The sequence below is a fragment of the Marmota monax genome, unplaced genomic scaffold, assembly GCF_021218885.2.
Source record: "Marmota monax isolate L192 unplaced genomic scaffold, Marmota_monax_Labrador192_F-V1.1 WCK01_AAM20220418_F8-fsc00051, whole genome shotgun sequence".
Taxonomy (NCBI): Eukaryota; Metazoa; Chordata; class Mammalia; order Rodentia; family Sciuridae; genus Marmota; species Marmota monax.
In genome coordinates, this window is record NW_026695202.1 from 2,851,474 (window position 1) to 2,871,096 (window position 19,623).

The window sequence follows — 19,623 nt, forward strand, 5'->3', positions numbered from 1 at the left end:
AATAAGAAAAATGGAAGAGAGAAAATGAACACCAGTGTTTAAAATTTTTGACGTCATTGGTGTCATATTAGTCACATGTCATATTATTTTTAGCCTAATAATCCTTAAGAGTGTGCATGAGTTACCAGTGGATGTTTGAAATACATGCATATGTGTCCCCATGCATACATATGTATAAATATTTATCCTTGGGGCCATGCTTTGCAATTCTGATTGAATAGGTCAACGCTGAGACCTAGGAAGCCAAGTTGATCCTGATATAAAGGGTGAGAGGTATTCCTCAGCCACTGGCTTACTGAAGGCAGATACTATCTATAGCTACAGTCTGGTCTGCAGCAAATATAAAATTCCATTTTGGCCAGTGCAGTGCTGAGTACCTGTGATCTCAACTGCATGGGAGGCTGAGGCAGGAGGATTTTGAATTAGAGGCCAGCTTCAGCAGTACAGTGAGACACTGTCTCAAAAAACAAAACAATAATAATAATAACTTATTAAGTTGCTCTCTTGGTATCCTGTAATTAAATGGCACAGGCTTTAGTTTTTCCTTAAGAAGAAGCCATATTATTTCAGATTGCTAACAAAATACTGTAAACTGATGGCTTGTAAATAAAGACATTTATGCCTCACAGTTCTGAAGGCGAGGAAGTCCAAGAACAAGGTCCCAGCAGATTCTGTCTGGTGAGGGCCCATTTCCTTCTTTCTTTGTCCTCACATGGTGGAATGGACAGAGGCCCTGGGAGGTCTCTTGTATCATTGCACTAACGCCCTTGAGAGACTCCTAAACACCTCCCAGAGGCCCTGCCTCCTAATGCCACCTTGGAAGCTAAGATTTCTACATATGAACAGAGGGGGCACAAATTTGTACCAGAACACCCATATCTCAACATTAAGAGAACCTCTGTGTCCCTTTTCACTTTCCTACTTATACTTTAGGTATTCATAACATTTGAATATCAGGTTTATAAAAAAATTAGCATCTTTTTTTTAAGAGAGTGAGAGAGAGAGAGAGAGAGAGAGAGAGAATTTTTTTAATATTTATTTTTTAGTTTTCGGCGGACACAACATCTTTGTTTGTATGTGGTGCTGAGGATTGAACCCGGGCCGCACGCATGCCAGGAGAGCACGCTACCGCTTGAGCCACATCCCCAGCCCCCCCCCCAAATTAGCATCTTAATTGTTGATCTTGTCGCTTGACTTTGTATAATAACAGAGTTTTAAAACTATACATATACATGAATATCCTTGGGGCCACGCCTTTTTAAAAACCACTTTTATAGGGCTAGGGCTGTAGCTCAGTGGCAGAGCGCTTGCCTAGTATGTGTGAGGCATTGGATTCAATCCTCAGCACCACATAAACAATTAAAATAAAGGCATGCTGTCCATACACAAATACAAAATTTTTAAAAAAACCAACTTTTATAAAAATAACATATTCATGGTATGAAAACACGTACAAAAAGGCGTATGATGGGAGGTGAGAGTCCAGCTGACTAGAGGGAACAGCTGTAGAGCATTTTGTGCTCTTTGTTTAAATAGCAGTCTAGGGGTGATGACAGCGGAACACACTGGTTAACAGTGTCAGCCCTAGAGCCCAGCACCATGGCCCACACCTCTAGTCACAGCAGCTTGGCAGGCTGAGGCAGGAGGATGGAGAGTTTAGGCCAGCCTGAGTAACTCAGCAAGGCCCTATCTCAAAATAAAAGCTAGACAGGGCTGGGGACGTGGCTCAGTGAGAGAGTGCCCCTGGTTTTAATCCCTGGCACTGTTTAAAAAAACCCCAAAAAACAAAAAAGTGTAGGTTCGGTTACAGTTCTGGTCAATTGATTTTAAACAGAGTAGCAAGACATATCAATAGGGAAGGAAGAATCTTTTTAACAAATGATGCAGAGGCATCTGGTTATTCACATGAAAAAGAATGAAGTTGGATCCCTTCCTCACACCAAATAAGAAATTAATTCAAGATTGATCATAGACTAAACTGTGAAATTCATAGAAAAAACATAAAAGTAAGTTTTAAAATAATCTTGGATTAGACAATGATTTCTTAGATATGAAACCAAAAGTAATAGATTAATTAGACTTATCAAAATTAAAAATTTATAAGCTTCAAAGGACAGCATTAAGTGAAAAAATAACCCATAGAATGGGAGAAAATATTTGGAAACTATATATCTGACAAGGAACTTGTATCCAGAATATATAAAGAACTCTCACAACTCAAGAATAAGACAATAAATCACCCCATCATAGTATGGAGGAAAAGTTTGATCAGCCATTTCTCTAAAAAAAGCATACAGATAATAAGCACATGAAAAGTTGCTTAATATTATTAGCCATCAGGGAAATGCAAATCAAAACCACAGTGAGAGTCTACTGTATAAGCACTAGGATGACTATAATCAAAAAGACAATAAATGTTGGCGAGGATGTGGCAAGAACAGTATTGGGAGGCTGCGGCTGGAGGATCACTTGAGTGCACTAGTTGGAGAAAAGCCTGGGCAAGTGAGATTCTGTCTTTAAAAAAAAAAAAAAGCGTAGCTTTGGAAAATAGCATGTCACTTCCTCAAACAGTTTAACAGAATTATCCTATGATTCAAGTATTCCACTCTCAGGTGTTTATTCAAAAGAATTGAAAACAGCTGTTCAAACAGAAATTTGTTTGTAGCAGCTCTGTTTTCAGTAGCCAACAAAATGGAAACAACCCCAAAGTGTAATGAATAGATAAGTAAACTATGTCTTATCCAGCAATGGAATATTATTCGGCAAGGAAAAAGTGAAAAACTGACACGTACTACAGCATGTGGGGGGACCTTGAAAACTATGCTGAGTAGAATAAACCAGTCACAAAAGACAAGATCTAATTCCAGAGAAGAGATCGGTAATTGCCTAGAGGGTGGAGGGTATAGATAGGAAGGGAGAGTGACTTCTAATGGGTGTGGGTTTTTGGTGGTTGATGAAAATGTTCTAAAATTGGTTGTGATGCTTATACAACTATGAACATGCTAAAAACTATAGAATCGTACATTTGAAATTGGTGAATTCTGTGGCGTGTGTATTATGTCAATGAATGTTTTTTAAACACAGGTTCTAGAGAATGATAACCTAGATTTGAACCTTAACTCACTGCTTACTGTAAGCTGTGTAACCTTGGGGAAGTTGCTTCACTCCTCTATTTCCTCGTTTGTAAAATGGGGCTTATGGTAACAGGATCCACTAATGGTTTTGCTGTAAGGTTTGAATGAGATGTTACAGACGTTAACCCCATGTCTATTGCTCAGTAAATAAAATATCAACTGTGATAATGATGAGAAGACACAAGAAGAATGGATCAGTCTTAGATGATAGAATGAGAGGAAACTGAGAAATTGATGTCACTCCATTTATGAGAAACCAGCCTCTATCTCAGTTCAAAGCCTGTCCAAAGGTGGGGGGCGGGGGGGGTGACCCTTGTTCTTGGAAAACCCACAGAGCGTTCCTAGGCACGTAACTACCCTGCTGAGTTGTTTGTCTATAAATAATAGGAGAGATCTGTGGCACCAGGTGTCTCTGACTCAGCAATACTAGTTCCTGGAAAGACCAAAGAATGTTTGAGACCTAAGACCGTGATGACCCATAGCAACCCCCTAGCAACAACCAATCAGCATGAGACAGGGAAGATACCTGGAAGGCCAGGCGACCCCTCCAGTAGTCTTGGTGATGGATACCATGTTAGGAAACCGTATAAATTAGCACGTACAGCCTTGCAACCCCCGGGGCTTAAACCAATCAGTTCAAACATAACTAACCAATCACTCCTGGGTTAAACCAGGAGCTCAAACATAACCAATCACTTGTTCCCACCAGTGAATGTGCTAATCAATGTTAAGAGTTGTTGTTTGATTTTCCCGCTGTGTGATGTGACACATAGAGTATCCCCCCAAACCTATAAAATCTCCCTGAACAAAGGATCGGGACTCACTCCCTGGGACCGCTGCGTTGGAAACGGTTGTGAGCCCAGGCTGGAGCTTGCAATAAAGACTCTTGTGTGATTGCATCGGATTCGGCTCCTGGTGGTCTTTTGGGGTCCCCAAATCCAGCATTACATCATCTCCTGTCAGGGCATACTTAAGTCTGTTCCTTAGAAAAATGATGAGAGGAAGACATTCTCTCAAAACCACTTGAGGAGCGAGGGATGAGCTAGGATTGAGCTTGTTGGCTTGCAGGAATTTCCTGAGGAAGACAGCTGGTTTAGCTGTTTATGAGCCCGAGCCCGAGGTAGCAATCTGTTGGTGGTGTTGGCTGGTGATGATGCCCAGGGTTGCAGTGCTGTCACGTGAGGATGACATACCTGTACACTGGTTCATGTTCATTTTGAGGCCTGATTGGGCCAGAGAAACATCTGGGGAGGAAGTAGGGAATCTGAAGATTTTTTTTTTTCAATCTTACGTCATCTGTGGCCTGAAGATCCCATGTCTGCTTATCTGGGAGTCAGCTCTGGTTTGGGTCGGCCTGTGTCTGCACAGGTTATGTGAGAGGGACTTGATGTCTGTATTTTGTCTCCTCTTTGAACCACAGGTGGGGGTGCAGGTGGGGTGAATTGTTTCCCTTGGTGTTCAGAACCTGTTACTTAGACTCCCGCTTCCAGGGACGGTTCAGAGGATGCCTGGAGATGACCAGGATCCCTGAGGACCGATCCTGAGTGTGACCATCTGAGTTGGGAATGTTGAGTGGGCTGCCAGAGGTCTCCAGTCAGATGACAGAGCTACATTCTGTGGTCCGTGTTTGAGTCCTTCCTCAGATCCCTTATTTTGGCCTTGGGCTAAAATTATATGGCTTTCAGAGTGAGCCTAATATTAGAAAATGCATCATCAAGTTTCCTTTCTGATAATTACCATGTTTGCTCCCATTACTTCTAGCTGGGGATCCTCGCCCCATTCACACTTCCCTAGAAAGCCCAGCAGGACCAAGCCATTCGGCCCTCACAGACTCCGGAGTCCAGCTGCAGGCCTGTGTGCACGGGGCCACCTTCAAGAAGTCCAGGTGCCAACACTGTACTGAGGTAAGGATGAGGAAAAATAGTTGAATTATGGGCGTTTGAAAGACTTTTGGACTCAAGAGCCAACAATTGGATTTTACCTTAGAAAAGGTGGGTAAGGTGTAACTTGCTTCCAAGTAATTGGATAATGTTTGTTTGAGAATAAAATATTGCTTGAGTAATCTTGTTTTAAGGTCATCAAGGTCAGGGAAGATTCATAGAGGGGCTGATTTGCTGCTCTTTTGGGCAGTATCTAGGGAATACTTTGTAAGGAAGTGTTATTTAAAGTACGCTTCAATTTTGATAAATATCTCTGCATTTTCTGGTTACCTGTGGGAAAAAAATGACTTTGTAAAGAAAAAAACTGTTTTCTACTTGGTTCTTAATCTTGGATAATCTGAAAGAAAAGGTCAGCCATCATTGCCATGGCACAGATTAATCCACCTTGCATTAACCAGAGTGAAGGCTGAGTTCAAAAAGACAAACCTGATCTGGTTTGGGGGAAGGTCAAGGGCATTGAGAAGGCACTGAAGCTGAACTTTAAATTACACTCAGCCTGCCTCTCAGCAGAAGGATCCGTGACCTTAAATTTTCTCTCAGCTTATCTCTCCCTTGACTTATTTTCTAGATGACCAGAAGGGTAAATTCAGATTCCTTTTATTCTGGAAGCTTTTCACAGAGAGACTTTGTGCATGTGTGTGCCTGTGTGTGTGTGTGTGTGTGTGTGTGAAGGTGGGCAGGCAGTGAGAACACCTGGAGTGGGAAGAACCTTTCATCTTGGTCTCTCACCTGCACATCACCTGCATCCCTGCCCCCTTAGCTTCGCCTGTCAGTGTGACACTGCTGCCCCTGTTTGGGTGTCATATCAGGAGGTGATGCAGAGGTGGAAGACACAGGATCCATTCCTAGGGGTGTTACTCACACGGAGAGCCAGAATGTGCCTTAAAAAGAAAAATGGGCTCAGGCGCCCATTCCAGGTTCTGAGAGAGAGAGAGAGAGAGAGAGAGAGAGAGAGAGAGAGAGAGAGAGAGAGTGTGTGTGTGTGTTTGTACTGGCGCCTCTTAGAGTTTAGGAGAGGGCGGGATATTAGAAACTGCTGTGTAATTCTTGGCATAGGGCTTTAATTTTCTGCCTGCTTTTGGCTTCCCCCCTTTATGTTTCATCTTTAAAATGCAGGGCCTGGTCTCCTTGAATATTGGGGTTTCTTTTTGCTCTGTAATTACGTGACTTTCCAATCTTTTTTTATTACTAAATAAGGGTTTAACTCTGAAGTCAGAGTTTGAGTCTCGACCCTGTGACTTATTATTAGCCATGTGACCTTGGTTATTTACCTGTTGTGTCTGCCTCAGTTTCCTCATTTGTAAAACATGTATAATAATGGCATTTATGTCATGAGTATGTTGTGAGGCTTAAATTTGTTAATATTTATAAAAGTTATAAACATGCCTGGCCCTTAGTAAATGCCATGTGTTTGTTTAAAAATAAAAAGACAACTGTTGTTTTTCCTGCTTTCTATCAGGATAACACCCTGGATGGCATTCTTCCTTCTCTAAGTACTAGGGCTCAGTGAAATGGCAGTCACTCATTCCAAGTACAATTCATCCTACCAGTGGTTATAGCTACCATTTCAGTGCCCATTATGTGCTGAGCATTATTTGGTAGCTCTACTTATATTTTTTGACATTATTAAAGAATTGGAATACTCCAATTTTGACCCTGCCCTGTTTTGGCAATGCAGAGTTGGGCTGGTGGCCAGGTTTGCTACTAGTGTTAGGTCAGTAGATTTTGAGAATGTTCCTTGAAGTTCTAGATCTTTGACAGTAATTGACCTTATCCATACTAGGATTATTAGTGTACTAGGGATTGAACCCACAGGTGCTTTATTCTTGAGCTGTATCTCCAGCCCTTTATTTTTAAGACAGGGTCTCACAAAGTTGCTTAGTTTCTTACATGTTGCTGAGGCTGGCCTGAACTGGTGATCTTCCTGCCTCAGCCTCCTGAGCCACAGGGAGTACAGGTGTGCGCCACAGCGCTCATCCCTGTGTTCTACTAAGCCCCTCACGTCACAGCTCTCTTGTCCACTGCAGCGTTGCTCTTGTGTCACCCTAATTTGACTTAACTAAATCTACTCTGGGAATGAAGAACCTTTCCTAAAAATCATGTTGGTTATTAAATACTTATTTAAATGTGAAATTTTTCTGGCAACTTTATTTAATGTCGTTATCTAAATAATTCCTGGTTATGCCAGATCTTCTGGACTAACTTCCTCTGGTCTTACTTTGACACAGAAGAAGGGAAAGTACCAGCTTTTTTTTTTGGGAGGGGGGGTTAGCAGAATTGAAGTCAGGGGCACTCGATCACTGAGCCACATCCCCAGACCTATTTTTGTATTTTATTTAGAGACAGGGTCTCACTGAGTTGCTTAGTGCCTTGCAGTTGCTGAGGTTGGCTTTGAACTTGCAATCCTCCTGAGTCAGCCTCCCAAGCCACAAGGATTACAGGCGTGTACCACTAAAATACCAGCTTTTAAGCTTTCCCAAAATATGCATATTTTTCAGATTGGTGCCAATTAATATGAAAATTAATTTTTAATGTCTATGGCCATGAAAGATGCCTCCCCTGTTAAAAACAGTGAATTTCTTCTGCAGGGTACAACTTCTATACTTAGCTGTTGTTTAAAAATTACCCGAGCCAAGTGCAATGGTACACACCTATAGTCTCAGCTGCAAGGAAGGTGGAGGCAGGTAGACTTACTTGAGCCCAGGAATTGAGGCCAGCCAGGAAACACAGTGAGACACTCTTAAAAAAAAAAATACTACATTGAAGTAGAATTTCCCCAGATTATTTATTTCCTTATTTGCTTTTATTATCTCACTTAACAATTGTGATCTGAGTAAGAAAAGAGAAACTTCCTTTTTATACTTCTATGGGTCTGATTCATGTATCTTTCTCTCTGGGTTGAGTAATATAATTTGCATTAATTCAAACCGGGAAGTGCTCACAGGGAAGTTAGCGTCTATATAGGCTGGTCTCCTGCTTTTTGCACATAGCACATTACCCTTTGTGTTACTGTGCCCACCTATTTGTATAATATTGAGCATATGATTTTTTTTTTTGAAACTGCTACCGAGGATTGAATCCAGGGGCACTTTACCACTGAGCTACACCTTCAACCCTTTTTAAATTTATTTTGAGTCATATTCTCACTAAATTGCTGAGATTGACCTCAAGCTTATGATCCTTTTGTCTCAGCCTCCCAAGTCACTGGGATTATAATTGTGTGCCACCATACCTGGCTAGCACATGATTTTTTAAAAAATTAAATTATTTATTCATTCTAATTTGTTATATATGATGGCAGAATGCAATTTATTTCATATTATACACATAGAGCACAATTTTTCAAGTCACTGATTGTACACAAAGTATTTTTACACCATTCATGTCTTCATACATGTACTGAGGGTAATGATGTCTAACTCATTTCACCGTTTTTCCTACCCCCATGCCCCCTCCCTTCCTCACCCCCATGCCCCTTCCCTTCCCCACCTCTACCCTTTCTCTTCCCCTCCCTTTCCTTTCCCTTGTCTAAAGTTCCTCTGTTCTTCCCATGCTCCCCTTCCATTGCCATTATGAGTTAGCATCCTCAAATCAAAGAAAACATTCGGCCTTTGGTTTTTGGGATTAGCTGACTTCACTTAGCATTATATTGTCCAACTCCATCCATTTACCTGCAAATGCTATGATTTTATTCTAATGCTGAGTAATGTTCCATTGTGTATATATGCCAAATTTTCCTTATCCATTCATCTACTGAAGGGCATCTGGGTTGGTTCCACAGTTTAGCTATTGTGAATTGTGTTGCTATAAACATTGATGTGGCTGCGTCCCTGTAGTATGCTGTTTTTAAGTGTTATCTATAAGTATAAACGGAGGAGTGGGCTAGCTGAAATGTGGTTCTCTTCCAAATTTTCTGAGGAATTTCCATACTGCTTTCCAGATTGGCTGCACCAATTTGTAGTCCCTCAGCAATGGATGAGTGTGCCTTTTCCCACATTCTTGCCAACACTCATTGTTGTTGTTTGTATTCTTGATAGCTACCATTCTGACTGGAGTGAGATGAAATCTTAGAGTAGTTTTGATTTGCATTTCTCTAATTGCTCGAGATGTTGAACATTTTTTTCAGGTTTGTTAATTGATTGTATATCCTCATTTGAGAAGTGTCTGTTCAGGTCCTTGGCCCATTTATTGATTTGGTTATTTGTTTTTTTGGTGTTAAGGTTTTTGAGTGCTTTATATATCCTAGAGATTAGTTTTCTATCTGATGTGCTTATGGTAAAGATTTGCTCCCATTCTGTAGGCTCTCTATTTACCTCACTGATTGTTTTTTTGCTGAGAAGAAGCTTTTCAGTTTGAATCCATTCCATTATGGATTCTTGGTTTTAATTCTTGCGCTATAGGAGTCTTATTAAGGAAGTTGGCGCCTAATCCAACATGATGAAGATTTGGGCCTTCTTTTTCTTCCATTACATGCAAGATCTCTGGTTTAATTCCTAGGTCCTTGATCTACTTTGAGTTGAGTTTTGTGCATGGTGAGAGAGTTTTGTGCATGGTGAGAGACAGAGGTTTAATTTCATTTTGTTACTAGCACATGCTTTTTTAAGATGATCTGTTGATTAAAGATTACTTGGTAAAAAATGAATAAATAAATAAATATTTTGATTATAGAAGGATGTTCCCTCCTACTCAGGATTGCCACATGAGTTTAAGCAACATTAAGTATTACAATGCTGGGCTGGGTTTGTAGCTCCATGATAGAGTGCTGCCTCGCATGTGTGAAGCACTGGGTTCGATCCTCAGCACCACAACTAACTAACTAACTAAATAAATAAATAAAGATATTGTGTCCATCTACAACTAAAAAAATATTTTAAAAAAATATTACAGTGATTTTTAGAAAGTGGCTATTATTTAGTCCATTTCATGGTTGGGTAAACTGAGTAACCAAAGGAGTAAAATGCATCTTATGAAGTTATACAGGTGAATCATTGACAATAGAATGGAATCAACAGTCTTCAAATGCTCTGTTAAATATCATTAGTGTCAACAGGGAGAATTTTATGGGTTACATAAAAATGAACTGGAAATTTTTCAGTCAAGGCTGGTTGAGGAGGAAGATTGCAGAGCTTGGATAGGACACTCTCCTGGTGGTCATGACCTTTGGTTTCTCACTCTCCACTTGTTTTTCAACTTCTTACAGGTAAAGAAGTTACTTAAATCTATGTATGTCCCTTATTTTTTGCTTGAACTTGATCAAGCAGGTAAGATTTTAATATATAAATTATAACTTCTGACTGTACCTTTTATTTAATCTATTCTGTCTAGTTTTTATTTTTCTTCCTAGATTTTTATTACTTAGCAAGCTCTCACTGGTTAATTCTTCTTTGTGGCTGTTTAAACAGGGCACTCCCTGGAGACTAATCTTTAGCCTTTACCTAGTTTATAGTCTTGCTATAAGTTGGAGTTTCCTGTTGAAATCATTCTTTCTGTTAATCCTGACCTTAATTATATAACTTATATGATGGCTTTATTTAAAGCTTCTGAAAATTTGTCTCCTTGCTGGCAAGTAATTCCAAATAGTGTGCATAAGCACCATTCAGACATGTGTCAGTAAAGATTAGTAAAGATAAAGATCCATGAAAGGAGCCATGGGAAATAGTTGCATGGGCCTGGATATCCCAAGGAAAGAACAGTTGGTGGAATGAAATGGAATACTTCCTCCTAGGTCCATGGTGTGGATGGTTTGAAAAATCTCAAAAGATTTCAAGGACAACATCAAGGGCAATCTGGCAGGAATCTGAACCAGTGCCCAGAACCATCACTTCTATTGGGAAGAATGGACCCCTCCAGATCAGGAAGCAGAGGTAGCCTTCACGCCTAGTAGCTTTGAGGAAGCAGAGTCCTGGGCATTTATATTCTCTGACCAGTCTCTATGGGAATAAAGCTACAGAGAAGAGATCGAGCTAGAGAGGAAAAGGTAAATGGGAATTGGAATACAGGAGCAATGGGATATAAAGTCAATTTCTAGGGTCAGGAAGAAAAAGGTCGGTAGTTATGTGACAGAAAACTATTTGCTTGTTATGAGAGATTTTCTAACACAAAGAGATTCAGATCATAACTACCATATAGAGAATGCCAAATGTTTTATAGGAACTATGCTGGCTTTGGTATAAAATCACTAACTTTCATGGCAATTCTATAAAGGAAGATTTTATCCACATTTTACAGATGAGGAGATTGACTGCCAGAGAAGTCAGATTACTTCCTGAAAGTCGTATAAGCACTGGATCTATAATTTGGACACACGCATATCTAATCTAAAGCCTGTATTCTATACGATGTTGTCTGTCAGCACTGGCATGACCTCTCTAACCTTTCATCAAGGAAGACTGTTGTCCCTAAGTACTCCATAGTACTTGAAAGGACATCCCAATAATTAAGTTTTATCTGGATCAAAAGGTAGCATTAAAAAAAAAAAAAGCTTTCCTGGCTAACTTAAATCATTTGAAACTTGGTGTGAATTACGGGACAAAAACCAAATAAAACTAATTAAACTAGCAGGGTGAAGCAGCTGGACAAATCCTTTAAGGATGGGATATGTAAGGGAGGTAACGTTGGAAATGGATGAGCAGGATGGAGGTACTAAGTGCTGCAGGCCAGGATTTGCTTGACAGGGTACCAAAGGGTGCGAGAGGGTCTTTCAAGGCACTGTCAACTACTTTGGGATTTTAATGCTGGCAGCACTAATCAGACAGGCAGCTCCTTCCCTTTTTGTATAGAAGTGGCTATAGCGCTGTAGGTCATGGTTGGGAGCTCCCACTCCCCCTTTGCTAAAACTAAGAAAACCTAGTGCATGTGAGTTGGGAGAGGTTTGACCAGAATCAGCTTCTGTAATCAAAGGAACCTTTTTCTGAATGAGGGATCTGGTACTCCTATGTCCTTGCTTGTTGCTTCCTCCCACATAAAAGAGGTACTGACTCATGCCTTATTCTAGTGTGAACGCAGGCAGCTTGCAGGAACAGATGAATGCGAGTAGAGTAAGGCAGCCATTCTCAGTGTGGTCTGCAGACCTGTGCAGTGCCTATGACATTTTAAGGGTCCTCAGGGTCAAAACTGTTTTCATAGCAATAAGACATTCTTTTCCAGTTTTACTGCTTTGCCATTGGCACTGAACTTGCAAAAACATTGGTGCATAAAACTGCTAATGACTGAGCATTAATCAAAGCAGGGGTCAGAGCACCAACCTGCACTAGTGATCAATGTGTTCTTTACTACCAGACACAGTAGAAGAAAATGTTTCCAGGAGGTCTGGGATTGTGGCTCAGAGGTAGAGTGCACACTTAGCATGCGTGAGGCACTGAGTTCAATCCTCAGCACCACATAAAGTAAAATAAAGATATTGTGTCCACCTAGAACTAAAAAATAAATATATTTTTAAAATGTTTCCAGGAAGTACTGCAAATTATTACCTTATTAAATTTCAACATAATAAGTATATGTCATTTTACTGTTGTGTGATGAGGAAAGTATGCATGAAGTGTTGATGGCTCGCAGCACTGTGGCTTCTCATGGTAAAGCACTGTGTGCTTGGTAGTTTGAGTTGCAAAACAACTACCTGCTTTTTTGGTAGAACATCATATGTATGCTTAAAAGAATGAGGCTGGCAGTCAGACTAGGATTATTCAGATATGGGTATTTGTCAGACATTCCCCCCAAAAGGATCAAAGTGAGTCTGTCACTTCAAGGAGAATAACTGATAGCATTTGCTGCGATGCTCAAACTTGAGCTTTTAAGTCAATATTAGAATATTGAAAGTTTTATCTGCCTTGCAATGTCAATTGTTTCTTAATACTTTTCTGATGAGATTGACAATAATATTGAGTGTAATTTTTTTTTCTTTTTGGTACTGGGGATTGAACTCAGGGGCACTCAACCACTGAGCCACATCCCTAGCCCTGTTTTGTATTTTATTTAGAGACAGTGTCTCACTGAGTTGCTTAGTGCCTCACTTTTTGCTTAGGCTGACTTTGAACTTGTGATCCTCCTGCCTCAGCCTCCCCAGCCACTGGGATTACAGGCGTGCGCCACTGCACCTGGCTTGAATGTAATTTTAAATATTTTATATTGAATTATGCCAACATTTGAAATATCTGCATAACTTAATAAATGAATATTTTCTAAGCGATCAATGTATGATCTTAAAAATGCCATTCAAAGTAAAGGATACACCAGGGAATTTTAATGTGACAGAGTACAAAAAAACTCATCCATATGGTTTCAGATCCCACATTGCAACTAACCATTAATCAGCTACTATTTGTGGAATTTTGGGGTGGTATCAAAGGAAAATATATATAATTGCCTGAAAAACAATCTATTAAATATTCCTTCTTTCTCCAATTTCCTTTCCATGTGACTGGATTTTCTCTAGACTGCTACCAAAGCAACACATATCACAACAAAGTCAATGCAGAAGAACATGTGATAGACTCTGCCTATATTCTATAAAGCCAGATACTAATAAAATGTAAAAAATATAGAACAATTCCAGTTTTCTCACTGCATTTGTTTTAGAAAATTACTTATTTTTATTAAAATATATTATTTATATTAACATGTGATTTATTAATTTTGTCAATTAATAAATATTTTAAGTGTTGGGCTGGAGTAGTGGCTCAGAGGTAGAGTACTCGCCCAGCGTGCTTGCCTATCATGAGTGAGGCACTGGGTTCAATCCTCAGCACCACATAAAAATAAAGATATTGTGTCCATATATAACTAAAAAATAAATGTTAAAAAAGAGTAGTGTAGACTAATTTTTTAAAAAAATATTTATTTTTTAGTTTTATGTGGATACAATATCTTTATTTTTTATTTTTATGTGGTGTTGAGGATTGAACCCAGCGCCCTGCACATGCCATATGAGCATGCTACCGCTTGGGCCACATCCCTAGCCCCTAGACTAATTTTAATAAAAAATATTTTAAGTGTCTCAATTTTTATTTGTAATATAGAAAGTATGAATGGCTATGATCCATACTTAAAGGTCCTCAATAATTGCCTAAGACTATAAAGGGATACTGAGACCAAAAGATTATCTGTTCTAAGAAAAGTAGGAAGTGTATTAATCAACACACTGTTAATTCTGTGAGGTTTATTTGTGAAAACAAATCGGAGGAACACCATTCAACATGTGCTTTGGGTCCTAGCCACTCAGGAGAGATATCTGATATAGTCCATATCCTCAAAGACCTTCCAGTTATTGAGCTGGACTTGCCGATTAGCTCTGAGGGCTGGTTTCATGAAGATATACCTCCTTTATCTGTTTCTGCTTGGTTCCAGAACCCTCTATAGGCATGATTTTATCAGTCTTGGCTACTTAATCTCTCCAATGCATGAATCAGCAGGTATTGAAGAACCTTCTGATCAATTTATAGGGTATTTGCTATAGAATCAGATGGGTGCACTTACTCATTCAGAATATTTATTGAGTGTCTGCTAGTTGCTAGGCTGTGTACTAAGCACTGGAAATACAGTAGTGTAGGTGTGATTGCTGCTCTAATGGAATTAGACTTGTTTGTTTGTTCCCATCAACTTTTCCTTTATCTTCTTTTAGACTTGAGCATCTGTGGCACTCAGTGAGGTGTGCTGCCTAACTGGATGGGTAATGGAGTGATTGTCCACAGAGTTCCTATATTTGCAGTAGTGTCATCTGTTAAGGAAGTTGTCATGCCAGGGAAATTCCCTCACCATCCTGTTATTTTCTTCTTCTTTTGGGCTGTATTTTGGACCAGTCTATGTACACTAAGGTGATTAATTGAGAACAACCATCAAGGTCAACTTGCATTTACAAATATTGGTATTGGAGACAGGAACTCAGCACCCGGAAGGCATGACATCAATGCCTGTCTTTGTGGGAAGCACTAATAGTCATAAATGCTATTCTTACCAGGAACTTACATATTTTCCTATTTAACCTTCAAAATGCCATCAATGTGGTAGGTGGTGATTTCACCTTCTTATGACGAGGAAACCAAACATAGAAAAGTACTAATATTCAGGATGGTTGGCTTCCTAATGAACCATTGGTAATTCCTGGTCCCGCCCCCTACTTCCTTTGAATGTCTCATGACATGACCTGCCTGCTTTATGTTTGATGTTCATGGTATTGGTACCGTGATCAGTGTTCCTGGGATTTCATGATAATTGTTGCAATTGGAGGTTGTGCAATCTGCCACCATGCCAGCTATGTCACAGCCATCCCCTGGATGCGCTGCCACACACATGGCGGCTTGCTGATACAGGAAACCTTTGGATGTCTTTGCTTTGGATGTCTCCCTGGTGGCTTTGATCTAAGAAACGTACAGCATCATCAATGTAGTTATCTTAATTTTGTCTGGTAGCAATTGCCATTCTGTAGCTATCAATGTGGGAAAAAACACATAAGTTTTAGAGGATTTTTTTTTTTTATTTTTATTTTTTAAGTTGGTCCAGCTTTATTGAAATCTGTTATAGAAGACAATTCAAATAAGAATCACAGTCTTTGGTTTTAAGGCCTGTAGAATCTGAGTTTTTTCACTATGCAAGAATACAAAATATTAGTTTAAACTACAGTGTAAAAACATTCTAAAAATGAATGCTATGTCCTGATTAAATGTTTGCAAATGGTTTATTCCTAAGCACTTAACAACTGTTATACCTCTTTATAAAAAATTCAAACAAACAGTTTGGAATTTAATGAGAAAACCCACATTTATTGTAACATGAAAGCTGTTCATGTTCAGCCCCAATTTTCACAAACTACTGGAAGATACTTTGAAAAATAATTCACATTTTTTCATATCAGGGAAAATTATACTCACATATAATATCAGAAATCATCTCTTGCCTTACAAATGTAAAATAAATTCTCTCGAATCCCCTGGCTTGAGCCACAGTATGGACAATTTGGGAAAAATAAAACAGACTTCAGTATGAGAAGTAGCTGAAATAGACACTTTCTTTAGGAAGCATTCCTCTGTTTTTGTAAAGTATTCTCTCAATCATCAAGCTCTTCTAAAAAGAACCCATTCTATTCCCAAGACTAATTAAAATGGAAAGAATAAATCTGATGGCCCTTACAGCACACTTTGTCAAGTCAAGGCAATCCCTTAACTCACATTTCCTACTAATAGCGTCTTCTCCCACTCACTACACCCACTAGAATATGTGAGGTTCTCTATTACAAATCCTTACTTCTTGTTGTTGCTAGCTTTAGGTAAACATCTTTTGAAAAAAATGTGTATAATTCTTCAAACCCTGTACCTAGTTTCTGAATATGTAAGGAATGGAAGCGGGACATGTCCCTGAGACCATCTCAGGTTTACTTACTTCTATGCCAACTATTTAGGAAGGTCCCTTGACCCTTTAGAGATTAGAATTCAACATTGAAAACAAAGTCATTCAGTTGTCAAACACCTGTTGCTAATTTAGGACAAAGCTATACCACATAGCAAAATTTCATTTATTAAATTTTATCTCATGTAAACTTAAATTTTAAAAAATAATCATTCCAGGCCCCAATGTAGATCATGAACCTATTTAAGACACAAACATGGTAAAACAAGTTTTTACATTTTTCCATCTTCCTTTAAAAAGTGTGGCATTTTTGGCCAATAGAATAATCAACATTATAAATCAAACCTGTTGCTAAGGAACACTTTGTGTGGGGGGTGGGTGGGGGTGGGGGGATGTTTCTGGGGATCAAACCAGAGTCTTGCACATGTGAAGTAGGCACTGTATCTGAGCCACATCCCCAGAGAACACAATTTTAGACCTAGTAACAGAAAATCATCTGGTAATTTGACACATGACCAATATTCTAAGACTAGAATTAAAGGCATTCTTTTGTATTCTGTCCTTTAATAATTTTCAGTGGAAACCATGTAAAGGCTTCCAGCTCAGAAGAGACATTGATCAGACTGTGGGTAATGTTCTTCAACAAACAACAGGCCAGTGGAGGGAATTTTGCACTGATGGGCTCTCACCATTCACTGCTTTTCTGCCAGCTTTCCATAGCCACCTCTCCCAGCATCATAGTCTTGTTGACACTCATCTGGAACCTGGCCACCTGATCGCCCACATCCATACTGTCTGCCCTCCTTAAAACCTGCATCCCAGTCTGTGCGAATGATCCGGTCATCCAGACGTGTTCCATTTACATACCACATGGCATTTTCTGCATCTGCTCTTGAATAGTATTCCACAAAACAGAATCCACATGCTGTTTTTTTTACTTTATCCAGACCCAAAATTATCTTCTTTATGTCACCACTTTTGCTGAAGAGTTCATAAATTTGTTCTTCAATTGTGTAAAAAGAAAGATTTCCAACATACAATGTACAGCTTTTCTTCAGTAATTTTTCTTGTTCTTCATTGTCACCCCGGAAGTGCTGGTCCCGGTACTGGCTCAGCTCCACATAGGAGTCGCTGCGCAGCGCCTTCAGGAGGCCACCTGACATAGTGCAGAGAGCAAGTTTTAGAGGATTTGTATGATAGTTTGCCAAAAGTGTATATCTCTGTATGCCACATGTCACTATCCTGGGGGTTCTGATGTATATCGTCCTTGACTCCTGGCTGCTTATGGAAAATATAGCTTTAATGCCTTCAGCAAGAGGAAGGGGAACTGATATTTGACCACTGTTAGTACTTTTATATCTTTTTTATGTCCGTGCCTTACATTCTCAGTCAATCTTCACAACAACCTTGAGTTGTTATTGGATTTACTTCTGTTTTACAAGTGAGGAGGCAGAAGCTCAGCATTTGAGTAACTTACAAGCTCAGCCTGTTTGCATTCCCAGTTGCCTCCTCAGGGATTGCTTTCCTTAAATAACTCAACAAATAGAGGTGCTCTAGGCCAGCTCCCACCTCACCATTCTGGTACTGATGTTTACTCATCTAGCAGATGTGTTTTGGCCATCTATGTGCCAAGTACTGGCAGGAGAGAAGAGATTTGAATAAAGCACAACCTCCTTCTTTTGTTTTTTGCTTTTGTGTTGCTGGAGATTAAACCCAGGGCCTTGCATGCTGAACTACATCCCCATGCCATGCCATTCCATGTAGTGTATTGCTAAATTGCTTGGAATGGCCTCAAACTTGTGATTCTTCTGCCTCAGACTCAAGTAGCTGGCATGCAAGCATGCACACCTGATCACAACCTCATTCTTCATGATGATTCTGCTTCTTTGCATCTGCTTTTCTTGTAATTTAGTGCAATCTGGCATCTGTAAAGGCTGTAGAATAACAGCTGCAGGAAGATGTTGGATAGATGTTTTATCAGGGGGTCAAAGGTAATGGAGGAGGAATTCATGGCTGAAAACAGAAACAAGTTAGAAAATATCATGGCTTGTTCATTTAGAATGAATCTCATCAAGAGGGCTTGGTAGATAGAATGATGAGATCCAAGAGTTAAAAAGTATAGAGGCTTTATCCTACAGGAAGTGGGGAGCATGGGAGGTTGTTCTGCTTATTGGTATTGTCTGTAAAATTATTTGTTTTTATAAAACTTGGAGACTACAGTAAAATCACATATAATCACACCTAGAGACAACCACTATTAGTATTCTTGTGTCTCTTTTGTGTATTCTGTGTTCTGTTTTGTTACTTAATATTTTTTCTATTATTACAAGTCCTTAATAGTTTTCCCAGTAACTATAAAATTCCATATATTTATTTAGCTATTTGAACATTCTGCTGCCATTTTTTTTTTTTTGCTGTGACAGAATAACAGGTTAGAAATACTTTTCTTGCACATAAAAGTTTTACTGCATTGATACTTATTTTCTTGGGACAGGTTTGTAGGTGTTTGTAGGTCAGAGTATGAACTTTCTAAAGAGTTCTAGAGCCTTTGAAATGGGATGTACTTATTGGTAACTCTACAAGCTCAATGATTTTCCTGTACTTAATGAGTAGTAAGAAATAACTATAGGTTTTTAAAAGTTATTGCTTGCCACTTGAGAAGTTAAAAATGTTTATTTTGTGTTTCTCTATTAATGAAGTAAGACATTTTTCCCATATGCTGTGTAACATGGTCTAAGCTGTATTTCACATGTAGTATTTCATTATCTGAATTGTCTATTCACATTCCTCATGGAGTAATAGTAATAGGAAGAAACCCTTGTAAAGCAGTTTCTATGAGCCACTGCTCTAAGCACTTTAAAAATTAATTTAAACAGATAGATGTTGCTGTTATCTCATTTCACAGATGAATAAATGAACACATACAGAGGTTAGATAAATTGCTTAAAGTCATGCAGTCTGTAAGTGACAGAGCCCAAACTTGAAACTGAGGGATCTGGCTCCAAAGTCCAGGTTCCTAATCAATGCTGAACTGTTCTCTATTGTAATCTGAGTTTCTGTTCTTGTTAGTCATGGTGCCACCCACTAACTCCTACACACACACACCAGGCTGCTTCTGCTTCCTAGGACTACATTAGTAATGTTCATGGAAATAATTTCTGCACTCATTTACACCCCAGTGTGTGCTCTGCTCCTATATCAGTGGACCAAGA

The 19,623-nt window shown here is 39.3% G+C and overlaps 2 protein-coding genes across 4 annotated transcripts in view; one reads left to right on the forward strand and one right to left on the reverse strand.

Annotated features, from left to right (window-relative positions):
* The window catches only part of Txnrd1 (thioredoxin reductase 1), a 235,910-nt gene that overhangs the window by 145,601 nt on the left and 70,686 nt on the right, over positions 1 to 19,623 (forward strand). For 2 of the 3 annotated variants that reach the window (XM_046429531.2, XM_046429532.2), the window contains exon 16: positions 4,896 to 5,038. In XM_046429531.2, coding sequence (XP_046285487.1) covers positions 4,896 to 5,038 — 143 coding nt within the window. Of the gene's footprint in view, positions 1 to 4,895; positions 5,039 to 10,274; positions 10,336 to 19,623 lie in introns of all 3 variants that reach the window. The other variant, XM_046429533.2, reaches the window with a different exon arrangement.
* On the reverse strand, positions 17,008 to 17,579 carry LOC124082979 (nuclear cap-binding protein subunit 2-like). The gene has a single exon (XM_058574274.1). It carries the CDS (start codon positions 17,572 to 17,574, stop codon positions 17,104 to 17,106), a length of 471 nt encoding a protein of 156 aa, XP_058430257.1. The 5' UTR covers positions 17,575 to 17,579; the 3' UTR covers positions 17,008 to 17,103.

Bases quoted from the DNA above. Each gene is read 5' to 3' on its own strand.
- LOC124082979 (XM_058574274.1), bottom strand. From the start codon at position 17,574: ATGTCAGGTGGCCTCCTGAAGGCGCTGCGCAGCGACTCCTATGTGGAG.